The sequence below is a fragment of the Dicentrarchus labrax genome, unplaced genomic scaffold (assembly GCF_905237075.1).
Source record: "Dicentrarchus labrax unplaced genomic scaffold, dlabrax2021, whole genome shotgun sequence".
NCBI lineage: Eukaryota > Metazoa > Chordata > Actinopteri > Moronidae > Dicentrarchus > Dicentrarchus labrax.
This window is the reverse complement of record NW_026136712.1, coordinates 138,501-152,934: the sequence shown is the minus strand read 5'-3', so window position 1 is coordinate 152,934 and position 14,434 is coordinate 138,501. Positions and strand designations below refer to the sequence as shown.

General features: G+C 43.1%; 2 protein-coding genes across 14 annotated transcripts in view; one reads left to right on the top strand and one right to left on the bottom strand.

Moving 5' to 3' along the window:
• LOC127373071 (uncharacterized) overlaps window positions 1-11,458 on the bottom strand; it is a 395,753-nt gene extending 384,295 nt beyond the window's left edge. For 3 of the 7 annotated variants that reach the window (XM_051417168.1, XM_051417167.1, XM_051417165.1), the window contains exon 1: window positions 8,472-11,458. In XM_051417168.1, coding sequence (XP_051273128.1) covers window positions 8,968-10,194 — 1,227 coding nt within the window. In that variant the 5' untranslated portion in view covers window positions 10,195-11,458 and the 3' untranslated portion in view covers window positions 8,472-8,967. Of the gene's footprint in view, window positions 1-291; window positions 343-7,356 lie in introns of those variants that run through there. The other 4 variants (XM_051417164.1, XM_051417163.1, XM_051417161.1 and 1 more) reach the window with 2 other exon arrangements.
• Window positions 1,273-14,434, top strand: part of fmn2b (formin 2b) — a 49,946-nt gene continuing 36,784 nt past the window's right edge. For 3 of the 7 annotated variants that reach the window (XM_051417122.1, XM_051417119.1, XM_051417120.1), the window contains exons 1-2: window positions 1,276-3,220; window positions 4,918-5,168. In XM_051417122.1, coding sequence (XP_051273082.1) covers window positions 1,557-3,220; window positions 4,918-5,168 — 1,915 coding nt within the window. In that variant the 5' untranslated portion in view covers window positions 1,276-1,556. Of the gene's footprint in view, window positions 3,221-4,917; window positions 5,169-14,434 lie in introns of all 7 variants that reach the window. The other 4 variants (XM_051417117.1, XM_051417116.1, XM_051417121.1 and 1 more) reach the window with 3 other exon arrangements.

Below are 14,434 nucleotides of genomic sequence, written 5' to 3'. Positions count from 1 at the left end.
GATCAAAGATAACTCCAAGATTCCTGACAGTGGTGCTAGAGGCCAAGGTAATGCCATCTAGAGTGACTATATCTTTAGACAGTGAGTCTCTAAGGTTTTTGGGGCCAAGAACAAGAATTTAGTTTTTTTCTGAGTTTAACATCAGAAAATTGCAGCTCATCCAGGATTTTATGTCATTAAGACATGTTTGTAATTTAGATAATTGATTAATTTCATCGGGCTTGATCGATGGATATAACTGTGTATCATCTGCATAGCAATGAAAGTTAATGGAGTGATTCCTAATAATGCTGCCTAAAGGAAGCATATATAAAGTAAATAGTATTGGTCCAAGTACAGAACCTTGTGGAACTGTAGTATTTATGGAAGATTCATCGTTAACATGTACAAACTGAGAACGATCTGATAAGTATGACCTAAACCTAAATGCTCAAGTCTCTGTTAAAGAATATCATGGTCAATGGTGTCAAATGCAGCACTAAGATCTAATAATACAAGTACAGAGACAAGTCCATTGTCAGAAGCAATCAAAAGGTCATTAACTTTAACCAGAGCTGTCTCTGTGCTGTGATGAACTCTAAATCCTGACTGAAAATCCTCAAATAAGCTATTCTTATGTAGAAAGTCACACAACTGTTTGGCGACTACTTTCTTCAGAATCTTGGAAAGGAAGGGGAGGTTAGAAAACCGTCGAATGTGGCATGTAGTGTAAAAGCCCTTTGAGTGGTCGGAAGACTAGAAAGGCAATATACAAGTACAGGTCCATTACCATTTATATTTATATTAGCACCATGAGAAACATGTCCTATGTGGAAATGACAGTAAACAAGCTTGAATCTTAAACCTTTTTGTAATTGGCTCACAAATAGCCAATTTAAATGGTTCACCTTTATTTTTTATGAAGAAGGCGTATTATGGGTTAGTTAAATGTTAAGTAGAGGTAATTTTTTACTTTTGAGAGCCAGTATCCTGCAGTGACATCGAGCTGCATGATGCTTTAATGGAGTCTTTTCCAAACATAGCACTATGGGTAATGTAGGCATGAGTCTATTCTATCTATGCAGTCCCAGCATATTCATTCCTCTCAGATTTTTGTCACCCTTTTTGCAGCAGGCTAAGCTTTGTGTCCCCATCCCAGTTGCTCTCCATCACTCCCAGTCTGCCTCCCTGTCAGATCTCCACTGAGCATGCAGTGCCTGCGTCACTCCTTGCAGCAGATGGAGAAGAGGAGGGGGAGGGGGCGGGTAAGAAAGAGAGAAAAAGGGGAGGAGAAAAAGGGAACTGCATCCCTCTCTTGCATCAGCGCCAACATCACTACCACACCAGCCTTCGTCACCGGAAAACAACAAGGAAGATTATCGCACAACAGAGCAAAAAAAAAAACACCATCAGCAGCAGCTCCTCCCCCCCCCCACCAGACGTGCATCCACAGATTAGGTTAGGACAGTTATACCTTCCCCAGGCACACGCATCTAAATGCTCCTCCAGAAAGAAGGAGCTCTCCCAGGGATGACTTGAGACGAGAGGCAGGAAGCCATTGGACGCTCTCCGTCAACATGGGCAACCAGGAGGCTAAGCAAAAGAAAGCTGCAGCAACATCGGGTAATGGAAGCTACCCTTCACTTGATGAAGGATGGAGAGAGGGAGGAGGGGACACAACAAAAAAGGGAGGAAAGAAACTCTGTAAGCATGGAGGTAAAGGAGCAGGCAGTGGAGGAGGAGGAGGTGGAGGAGGGGGGATGCATGGCACTGGACCAGGAAAAAAGAAAAACAAATCTGAGTCCAAGTCCTCTGTTTTTTCCATTCGGAAAAGAAAGGGCAATTTGAAAGGGAAAGGAGATTTGTGTTTGTCAGTAACTGGCTCAAAGGAGGATGTCTTATTATCTCAACATGATGAACTGGACAGCACAAAAACACCTGAAATGTCTGCAGATGAGCTTGGACAGTCAGACACTGAGGCTGCTTTCCCTGAGAAGAGAAAGAAACTGGAGCAGGGGGAAAAGGATGGAAATGGAGCAAAGCAGATTCAGGAGATGCAGTGGAAAGCCTCAACAGCAGCAACATCTCCCACAGAGGATGGAGGGCAGAAGGGAGGGAGCTCAGGGTCAGACACAGATATCTACAGCTTCCACTCAGCAGCTGACCATGAGGATTTGCTTGCGGACATCCAGCTTGCTATAAGGCTCCAGCACCAACAGCAGCATGGGCGGGTTAATTCAATTGTGGAAGCACAGGAAGGGAGTGATAGGGATTTAAGCTGGGGAGGAGGAGAGGGGCCGAGGAAGCAGAGTAACGGGTTGATTAAATTAACTCCTCCTGAGGTGCTTGACCTGACCCCAGATTTAGAACTAGGGTCTGATGCCCTGTCATTCCTAGAGACAGGAAGTCTGTCTGGCTCTATCAAGCACGCAGACCAGCCGCCAACACTATGCACCCCTTTCCACACAGTGGTGCCTGAGGGGAAGGAGGAGAAGGAGGAGGTGGAGCATCCAGAGATAAATTGGAAGGGAGAGAGGGAAAGTGAGAGAGAAGCTTCTCTTTGTGTTGGCACAGGCACAAAAGACCAGCATGCTTGGCTGCAGAAGCCCCCTCATACAGCCATCACCATGGCTACTGCCAGGGGGGCAGCAGTCAGCCCAGTTGCCATGACAACTGGTGGTAACAGCTTCCCTGATCTCACATTTGACAGTGACGGGAAAATCCCAGGGGTGGAGGAGGAAGCAGGAGGTGAAACCTGGCAGGAGGTTGAAGGGGAGCCCAAGGTGGATGTGGATCTCACTCCTCCACCCGCAGACAGCCATAACAAAAGTTCTGAACCTACTGAAGGGCTGACCTCAGGGACCATGTTTGAAGAAGGTGAGGGTCAGTTGGGCTCAGGAACTAGTGCAGAGTCCCTTGAGGACTGCCTGAGTGCTGGATCTGAATCCAATTACTTTGCTGGTGCCAGCATCAGTGTTACTCCTTCCAATCAGCAGTGCAGGAGGAACAGCATGTGTTTCACCCCACTGCCTCACCAGGAGAGCTCCACGTTGGCCAAACGACTCCTCAGGTCTACCCACTCGTCAACCTCCTCTAGCCCTGTGGTGAAACCCTACCCTCCTATCTTCCCCTCCTACATCAAGACCACCACCAGACAACTCAGCTCCCCAGGACAGTCCCCAGCCCTGTCTCCTTCCCACAGTCCCCTTTCCCCGCGCAGAGCCCACCATCACCTCCACAGGTATATGTGGCATTCCAACTTTTGTTGAAACCTTTGCCTTTGTTTTACCTTTGACAAGACAGTATGATAGTACAATGATGTTTTGAGCCATTCTTTCTCAAACCCCTTAAAATCAAGAAGGCCTTGTGACCTTGCATGAGGAGTGTGATGGTAAGACAGGTTGTAAACAAACCTCCTGGTTCCAGGCTCACCACAAGGTATTTCAATGCAATTAGGGATTATTCGGTACATTTCAGGTATGGCTTTTATGTCGTTCTTCTTTTGCTGTGATGTGTCTCCGGTAATATAATAATAATATTTCTAATATTATACAGTATGCTGCTATAAGAAAACATATACCATTCAGAAAGTGAAGGAGAGCGCAGGATTTTTTTGTCACCTGTAACCCCACAAAATATTATGTGTGAACAAACATCCATAATCCATTCATTACACTTGTATTTTGATTTTGGAAGGGTGATTTAAAAAAAAACAAAAAACACAACCATCCAAAGTCTAGATACAGAGTATTATTCTTAATACAGCGCCCCACACACCAGTATATAATGTGAAGTAAGTTTAATTGGACAATTTCTTTTTGGAGGAGGGTTTTAAATGCATCTATGTTGTTAACAAGTTTCTAATTGGAGCTACTTTTGTAAAGGGGAGGGGGGAAAGTTGGACATAGTATGGTTAATTCTTAAAAACCGGGTAGTGAGCAGTGCTGTGTATAACCAAGGAGTCACAATGGTTCTTTAACAGATGAATATAAGAGCAATTTATTGTGCTATCTACAGGGTTAACAAAAAACAAAAACAAAAAAAATACTTAAAAATAAAAATACTTAAAGCAATTCATAAAATGAAATTGAAACATGAAATAAAAGTCCAAATATTATGGAAGGATACTGTTAAATACTGGCCTGCTTTTTGTAGCTTGTGCTTGTTCTTTTTTTCACCTGCTTAGTCGCTCCTCTCACCTATTCCTCCTTGGTTGGTCAGCACTCATGTCCAATTGGTCAAGTCAGTGCTGACCAGTTGCAGATTATTGGGGTAATCAGTGCAGTTTCAGACAGGAAGTCAAATATAAAGCATAAGGACTAAAACCTTTTACACTTAAAAGCATGCAGTCAAACCATAATTTCATAAAATCAAGTAACTATATATAAACATGCAATAAATAAGCACTCATAAAACACAACATAAAAAGTATACGCATACATACAGTATGCTTCCATCTTGTGACACTTTATTTTAAAAATATCACATCCCTGATTGCTTATTTTTTTGATACCTACTGAATTAGTTTCTAAAAGTGATCTTTGCGGTTGCTGTATGTTTAGTAACACCAGCCACTGTAATGGGTTTGCATATGCGTGAAGTGAAAAATAACTTGTGTATCTGCCCCGTCATTCAGATCCACCCCAAAATGTGTTTGATTTTTCATTGGCCCATTCTATGCCCTACATTTCATGAATATGAGACCAGTAGTATTTCTGTAATCCTGCTGACAGTCAAGTTTGGTGGAGGTAAAAATAGTTTAAACATTCCACAGTAGTGGAAAAGTTCCAATGATGTTGAGTTTGCCCATTTACCAAAAATGCACCCCCCTTTTACCTTAATTTGATGGCAGATTACTATCATTGTAATGTAGTTTATGTTATTAAATTGTGTGAATGCTTTCAAAGTAAAGCTAACTAGAGATGTAAATATTGACAGGACGATGGCTGAGGGTCACCAAATCCGTAGGCAGCGCTCTCGTAGCCTCGCTGGGCCTGTGAGTCGCTCAGCTGACTGGACAGAGGAACTTGAGATGAGGCTGAGGAGCAGAGAGGAGGAAGGAGGAGGCTCTGGAGGTTCAGGAGAATATTTGATGGGCTACCGAGGAGGAGGCAGCCAACCTATCTGTGCCACCAGAAGATCCTCCTGTGGACAGGTTTCTACCTGCGGCTTTCAGGACATCTTCACAGGTGAGTACAGAATGGTCTCAGTTTCAGTTCAGTTCAGTTCATGAAACTGAGAATGGTCTCAGTTTCATGCTTATTTCACAGGTATGGAGTGTGACTTTAAAGTAAAAATCCAAAAGTTTCTACTAAGTTGTGCTGACCCAAAACAGCAAGCAGGCAGATATTTTGGTTAAGAACAACTTAATTTATTGGCTAAAAGACAAGTTAAAGGACCTGTGTGTAGCATTTAGTGGCATCTAATGGTGAAGATGCACATTGTGACTTGCAGATTGCAAATTGACCATGTTCATGAGTGTTTGGTTTGTTTGTTCTGGGCTACTGTAGAAACATGGTGGTTAAACATGACAGACCCCACTGAAGGTGACCCACGGCATCTATAGATAAAAGCGGCTCATTCTAAGTTAATGAACACATAATGATTCCTATATTCAGATGATTATACATAAATGAAAACATACCTATGAGTATTATATTCCATTTCTGCCAATAGATCCTCCTAAATGTTACACACTGCACTTTGAAGGACCAATTTAAAACACAAATTAAAAACATTTAAAACACAGGTTAAACCTCCAAGTCTCTTAAAGGAATCAAATGCCTCTTTAACTAGAGAAGGAAGCTCTGTGTACTCTCCTCTTCTTACTTGTGTCTCCTCTAGAATGTTAGTTGTGAATGCTAAACGGAGCTGTACTTGTATAGTGCCTTTCTAGTCTTCTGACCACTCAAAGCGCTTTCACACTACATGCCACATTCGCCCTTTCACACAGTGATGGCAAAGTCCATCGAGCAGAAACTAATTCATTCATACATTCACACATGTTGTGTCATCGGGAGCAATTTGGGGTTCAGTATCTTGCTCAAGGATACATCGACATGCAGCGGGAGGAGCCAGGGATCGAACCAACAACCTTCCGATTACTGGACGACCTGCTCTACCTCTGAAACACAGCTGCCCCTTTGTGCGCCCGGCTTTTCACTTTCTTGCAATTTGGCCATAGGTCTTTCCTTGTTTGCATTTCGTGCACACCAATTTCTACAGCTACATCACAGCATGTATGAGTTATCCTTCTTGTCCCGAAAAATATAGTCTGTAATTTAACAGAAAAATGTATGACTAAAAAGAAAATAATAATAGCCCAAGTGGGCTATTACTATCACGCGTGTGTAGGTTGGCACGGTAAACAATGTCATCTTGTTTTGCTGAGAGTGGCTAACGTGACCTCTTGAATGGTGGACGACCTGCTCACAACCTTATTTTTGTGTTTTCTATTAAATCAGAACACTGCCAAATCAATCTGCTCTTATGAGCTGCAATCTTTTTCCCACTGTCCCACTTACTGATTTGTATCTGGGCACATGGAGGCTGCTGTGCTGTGACTGTCTGTTAGAGCTGCTCCCACTAGTCGCCAGTGTCTGTGTAACATTTTAGATTAATTAAGACATTAATAATAGTTTAACCGACTATCTCTTTAATTGACTAGCAAGGGTAGCAACGTTCAAGAGCCTAGTCGACTAATCGCACACATCCTTAACTCTGATGTCTTCTGATTTGTGATGACACTAGTATTCCAGAGAATGTATACAAAATGTTTTTTCACTATGTATCTAGTCCCACAGCATTGTGGAAAATTTCAGCCCTTCTGAGACTTTTACATTAATTTGTATTGCACAGAATGTTTGGCGCTAGAGTGGTTGACATCATTGCTAGAGTGGAAAGAAGATTTGATATTGTCTAAAAATCTTACCTTCAACTTGCTCTCACAATTTTGACCTACAATTCAATTCAATTCAATTCAATTCAATTCAATTTTATTTGTATAGCGCCAATTCATAACAGAAGTTATCTCAGGACACTTTTCAAATAGAGCAGGTCTAGACCGAACTCTTTAAAACATTAATTACAGAGACCCAACAGTACCACCATGAGCAAGCACTTGGCGACAAGGGCAAGGAAAAACTGCCTGTTAAAAGGCAGAAACCTAGGGCAGATCCTCCAGCTCTAGGTGGGTGGTCGTCTGTCTCGACCAGTTGGGGTGAGAGAGAGAGAGAGAGAGAGAGAGAGGCAGAGAGAGAGAGAGAGAGAGAGAGAGAGAGAGAGAGATACAGACAGACAGGTGCACAGCAACAACAGTATTGGCAATGGCAATCTAGCAGGACCATGGCAGGAGGCTCCACCAGGATCGACAAGAACCTGCGAGACGAGAAAGCACAAGAACTCCGGGGAAGAAGTGAAGTTAGTAACATGCATTAATGGGACATGAATGAGTGCAGAAAGAGAGAGGAAGGGAGGAGCTCAGTGCACCATGGGAAATCCCCCGATAGTCTAGGCCTATAGCAGCATAACTAAGGGATGGTTCAGGACTCACCTGATCCAGCCCTAACTATAAGCTTTATCAAAGAGGAATGTCTTAAGCCTACTCTTGAATGTGGTGAGGGTGTCTGCCTCCCGAACCACAAATGGAAGCTGGTTCCACAGGAGAGGAGCTTGGTAACTGAAGGCTCTGGCTCCTGTTCTACTTTTAGAGACTATAGGAACCACAAGTAGCCCAGCATTCAGAGAACGTAGTGTTCTAGAGGGGTAATAGGGTACTATGAGCTCTTTAAGATATGAAGGGGCCTGACCATGAAGAGCTTTATAGGTGAGGAGGAGGATTTTAAATTCTATTCTACATTTTACAGGGAGCCAATGCAGAGAAGCTAGTACAGAAGAGATGTGATCTCTTTTTCTAGTTCCTGTCAGTACTCGTGCTGCAGCGTTCTGAATTAATTGGAGCGTTTTAATGGACTTATTGGGGCAACCTGATAATAAAGAGTTGCAGTAATCCAGCCTTGAAGTAACAAATGCATGGATTAGTTTTTCTGCATCTGTCTGTGATAGTATGTGTCTAATTTTTCTAATATTACGTAAATGAAAGAAGGCACTCCTAGAGGTCTGCTTTATGTGGGAGTTAAATGACAAATCCTGATCAAAGATAACTCCAAGATTCCTGACAGTGGTGCTAGAGGCCAAGTTAATGCCATCTAGAGTAACTATATCTTTAGACAGTGAGTCTCTAAGGTTTTTGGGGCCAAGAACAAGAATTTCGTTTTTTTCTGAGTTTAACATCAGAAAATTGCAGGTCATCCAGGATTTTATGTCCTTAAGACATGTTTGTAATTTAGATAATTGATTAGTTTCATTGGGCTTGATTGATAGATATAACTGCGTATCATCTACATAACAGTGAAAGTTAATGGAGTGATTCCTAATAATGTTGCCTAAAGGGAGCATATATAAAGTAAATAGTATTGGTCAAAGTACAGAACCTTGTGGAACTCCATGACTAACTGTAGTATTTATTGAAGATTCATCGTTAACATGTACAAACTGCGAGCGATCTGATAAATATGACTTAAACCAGCTTAGTGCGGTTCTTTTAATGCCAATTTGATGCTCAAGTCTCTGTAAAAGAATATTATGGTCAATGGTGTCAAATGCAGCACTAAGATCTAATAATACAAGTACAGAGACAAGTCCATTATCAGCAGCATTCAGAAGGTCATTATTAACTTTAACCAGAGCTGTCTCTGTGCTATGATGAACTCTAAATCCTGACTGAAAATCCTCAAATAAACTATTGTTATGTAGAAAGTCACACAACTCTTTGGCGACTACTTTCTCCAGAATCTTAGAGAGGAAGGGGAGGTTAGAAATCGGTCTATAGTTGGCTAAAACCCCTGGGTCAAGAGTGGACTTTTTAAGAAGGGTTTAATTACAGCTACTTTAAAGGACTGTGGTACATATCCTGATAATAAAGAAAGATTAATCATATCCAGTAAAGAAGTGCAACAAGAAGGGAACAACTTCTTTAAGCAGCCTAGTTGGGATCGGGTCTAATAGACAGGTTGATGGCTTCGATGGAGAAATGATTGAAGTTAACTGATGAAGATCGATAGCAGAAAAACAGTCTAAATATATATCTAAGTTTACATTGACAGAAGTCCCTGAACTTGGAGAGCCACTGATAACTGTTGATGGCAGTTGGTGATTAATTTTTTCTCTAATAGTAATAATTTTATTATAGAAGAAGCTCATGAAGTCATTGCTACTTAAGTTTATGGGGATATGTGGCTCAATAGAGTTGTGACTCTCTGTCAGCCCGGCTACAGTGCTGAAGAGGAACCTAGGGTTATTCTTATTTTCTTCTATTAGTGCTGAGTAATAGGCTCCTCTGGCATTACGGAGGGCCTTTCTATAAGTTTTAAGATTATCTTGCCAATTTGAGCGATATTCAGATAATTTGGAAGAGCGCCATTTCCTTTCAGATTTCCTAGCTATTTGTTTTAACTGGCGGGTTTGGTGGTTATACCAAGGTGCTATTCTCCTATGTTTTAATAATTTCCTTTTTATAGGAGCGATAGAGTCTAATGTTGATCGTAGTGAGCCTGTAGCACTATCGACAAGATTATCAATTTCAGAGGGACTAAAGTCGTTATAGGATTCTGTTAAATTCAGACATGGCATTGAATTAAACACTGAAGGAATCTCCTCCTTAAATTTAGCTACAGCACTGTCAGATAGACATATGCTGTAGGAAGTTTTGCCTAATGGCTTATAATCTAACAACATGAATTCAAAAGTTATTAAATAATGGTCAGATAGGAAAGGATTATGTGGGAAGACTATTAAATGTTCAATATCAATGCCATATGATAAAACAAGGTCAAGAGTGTGATTAAAACAATGAGTTGGTTTATTTACACTCTGACAGAAGCCAATTGAGTCTATTAATGATATAAATGCATTACTAAGGCTGTCATTGTCAACATCCACATGAATATTAAAATCACCTACAATAATTACTTTATCTGATTTAAGGACTAAACTTGATAGAAACTCTGAGAATTCAGATATAAAATCAGAGTACGTTCCAGGAGCGCGGTACACTATAACAAATAGAACTGGCTGCAATGTTTTCCAGTTTGGGTGAGAAAGACTAAGAACAAGGCTTTCAAATGAATTATAATTTAGTTTAGGTTTAGGGTCCATTGAAACGCTCAAATCATATATGGCTGCCACTCCACCTCCTCGGCCTGTGCCTCGAGGAATGTGAGTATTAATATGACTGGGGGGGGGGTGGATTCATTTAGGCTAACATACTCCTCGTGGAACAACCAGGTCTCAGTAAGACAAAGTAAATCAATATCATAATCTGATATTAATTCATTCACTAAAACAGCTTTAGAGGACAGAGACCTGATATTTAACAGCCCACATTTCATTCTCTTATTTAGTGCTACTACTACTACTTTTATTAGATTTATGTTTAACTCCTCTTGTTTTTATTTCTTTAAATAATTTAGGTGGTCGGGGGACAGACACAGTCTCTATGGGGTACAGAATTTCAGAATTTCAATCACAATGCAGGAAAATTTGTGCCTGAAATTTGTCTTTATGAGCTTCCAAGTGTCAGGAGCGCCAACTAACTGCCGCTTTACCTTCCACATTAAGTGGGTGAAGAAATTTCAGGATTGAGGCAGTAAAAGAGAGAAGAGTATAAAAGATGAAAATAAATATCAGACCCAGCAGCTTTAGTCACATTCACTGTCAGCAGGATTATTTTTACATATGCTGTGGATACTGACAGTGGTTGATCTTAGAGTAGACTTTACAGCTGACTCTTTGTTGAGATCAAAGTGAGCATAAAATGTGTTTAGCTCATTTCATAGCTGTGGTGCAGCGGCAGAGCGGGTCGTCCCCTAATTGGAAGGTTGTTGGTTTGATCCCCGGCTCCTCCTGCCACACTCGAAGTATCCTTGAGCAAGATACTGAACCCCAATTGCTCCCGATGCTGTGCATCGGTGTTTGTATGAATGTGTTCTGTTTGATGGGCTTTGCTATTGCTGTGTGAATGTGTGTGAAAGGGCAAATGTGGCATGTAGTGTAAAAGTGCTTTGAGTGCTTGGAAGACTAGAAAGGCACTATACAAGTACAGGTCCATTTACCATTTACACCCCTGCTCCTGCTTTTGTAGCCTGTGGTGTTCTGGATTGCCTGCCACATATCTTTGGTATTGTTCATAATAAGGTCCCGCTCTGGTGTCTCTGCCCTGCCTCAAGATGCCATCTATACTCTTGCCTTGGAAGTGCTCTATGCTTCCTTGTCACCTGGCCGAAAGGCAGCTTTTTTGGCTCTGGATAAAGCCCTTGAGTATGTGCAATGTGTGGTCACATCATATGATTTAATTAAATATAGTCTATATAGTTTTCATGTATACACTTTTGAGTAAGAGCCTTATTTAGTTGAATTTATGTACATTTTTGTTAGGAGCTGAATACTTTCCCTGCAGTGTGGTCATAAAGTCTTTTGAGTGCCTCAAAACACCTTTAAGCCATAACGGACCCACTCCTAGACCCCCTGCGGTTTGCCTACTGGACCTCCTGCAGTTCACCTACAGAGCCAACAGGGTTGTAGATGATGCAGCAAACATGACCCTGCACTTCATCCTCCAGCATCTGAAGGAACCTATGCCAGGATCTTGTTTGTGGATTTCAGCTCTGCTTTCGACACCATCATCCCAACTCTGCTAAGGACAGGCTTTCCCTCCTCATTGGGCCTGACTCCACCTGCAGGTGGATCACCGGCTTCCTGTCTGACAGGGAGCAGCACATGAAGCTGGGGAAATTCCTGGACCATCAGCATTGCATCCCCCCAAAGGCTGCATTCTTTCTCCCTGTACACAAACAGCTGCACCTCCAGTCATGTTCATGGTCGACACCACCCTCATTGGTGGAGATGAGTCCGCCTACAGGTGAACATCAGCTCCCTCACCAAGAAAGCAGAACAGAGGATGTACTTCCACCTGGCCTCATGACACGGACACTGATTCCTAAACCCACCCTGTATATATGCATTACATTAATTCACTTCTGTTGTTTTTTTTTTTATAATTATCTACCACCTCAATGTCCAATCCCTGGATGTTCACCGGTGTGAAGTGGGATGTTTACCTCCTGAAGTTAACGATCATCTCATTCGTCTTGCTAGTATTTAGTTGAAGCTGGTTGAGCTCACACCAGCTGGGAAAGTCCCTGATAACAGTCCTGTATTCCAGTTCATTCCCCTCAAAAACGCATCCAACAATGGCTGTGTCATCTGAGAACTTCTGAATATGGCAGAGTGTGGAGTTGTGGGTAAAGTCCGAGATGTAAAGGGTGAAGAGGAAGTGAGAGAGCCCCGTACCCTGAGGGGCACCTGTGTTGCAGAGCACAACGTCAGACACACAGTGTTGGAGCCTCACGTACTGTGGTCTGTTAGTGAAACAGTCTATTGTCCATGCAGCCAGGTGTTGGTCCACGCACACACTTTCCATCTTCACTCTGAGCAGTGACAGCTGGATAGTGTTGAAAGCACTGGAGAAGTTAAAAAACATGACCCTCACCTTGCTCCCGCTGTCCTCCAGGTATAACAGGTATCTGTGCAGGGGTAGATTACTGCGTCGTCCACCCCACTACCAGGCTGGTAAGCAAACTGCAGGGGGTCCAGCTGTGTACCCACCAGGAGTCGCAGGTGTCTCAGGATGATCCTCTCCATGGTCTTCATCAGGTGGGAGGTCAAGGCAACAGGTCTGAAGTGGTTAGCCTCCTTGGGGCGCAGTGTCTTCGGTAACGGGACCACACAGGAGGTCTTCCACAGGGCTGGGACTTTCTCCAGACTCAGGCTCAGATTAAATAAGCACATGATCACACCGCAGAGCTGGTCTGCACAATCTTTAAGCAGTCTTAGGCTGACGCCGTCCCGGCCCCGGGGCCTTCCTTGCCTTGATCTTCTTAAGTTGACACCTCACCTGATCAACTGTTATGGAGAGGGGGGTGGAGGATGACTGGGGTGGGGGTATGGTGGGTGGTGAAAGTCTCAGGCGGAGTGAGAGGGTGGTGGTGAACTGGTGAGGGGTGGGTGAGGGGGTGGTGAACTGGTGGAGGTCAGGTGTTGAAGATGGCAGGCTGAGTAGTGGAGGGGCAGGGGGAGCTTGCCAGGGAAATTGTGAAGTGGGAGCAGGGTGGGTGAGGGAGGGAGAGGAGGCAGAATCAAATCTGTTAAAAAACATATTAAGTTCATCTGCCCAGTCCTTGTCCCCACTGGTTTGGTTTCTTCCCACTCCTTTTCCATGGCCTGAGATGTTCTGCAGCCCTCTCCAGACATGCCTGGTGTTGTTCTGTTCCAGCCGCTTCTCCAGTTTCCTACTGTAGCTGTCCTTTCCCTTCCTGATCTTTTGCCGGAGTTCCTTCTGGACTCCGCGCAGCTCCTCTTTGTCCCCCGATCTAAAGACCCTCTTCTTCTCATTCACAGGGCCTTAATCTCGGAGGTCACCCAGGGTTTGTTGTTGGGAAAACACTTTATCAACTTGGAGGGCACAGTGTTCTCCACACAGAAATTAATATAGTCCGTAATGCAGTGGGTCATTTCCACGGGGGCTGCAGAGTGCTTCCCAATCTGTTGTCTCGAAGCAGTCTCTGAGCCTAGCACTGGTCTCCTCAGACCACTCCTTCACATGCCTCTTCTCAGGTGGTTGTTTATTCACCACAGGGGTGTAGTCTGTGATCAGATGGACAAGGTTGTGATCTGAGTGAATAAGCGGGGGGAGGGGGGATGAGGTGTATGCATCCTTGATGTTTGCATACAACAAGTCCAAAGTTTTATTGTCCCTGGTGTGGCATTTCACGTACTGGGTGAAGGTGGGGAGAGCAGAGGACAGGGAAGCATGGTTGAAGTCACCGGAGATGAGGACCCTTGCGTCATAATCTGTGCACCAATGTTTACCAAATGTGCCAGCATTTTTCTCCATAGGATTGTGAGTGGAGGAGAGATGGTTTATTGAGTAACATTAGTTACCCACAAAGATAACCTGCTCCAGCAGACATTGAGCGTATATTGCCATGACAACATACCTCGGGTAAAACTTCTCCACCTTTTGTAGTACAAGTTAACCCAGAAGGTACACTTGATGGCACAGAGTTACTCCTGAAGTTACCTGGATAAACAAGTCACTTCGCTTCATAGTACATCCCTCTGGAAATTGGTTTATGATAAGGAATGTGAAGAGATGTGGAGATCATGGTTTAAATTTACGTGTGTATGTCAGAAGCAAGATGACCTGTTTCCTGTCTCACCCTTTCTCTGTTCTTCACAGTAATTATAATCTGACTACAGGCATCACTCCCGGTGCCTGTTACACCCTCACCTCTCCAGGCTTTCTGGTTGGGGAATGATTTTATTGTCTTTGTCTATT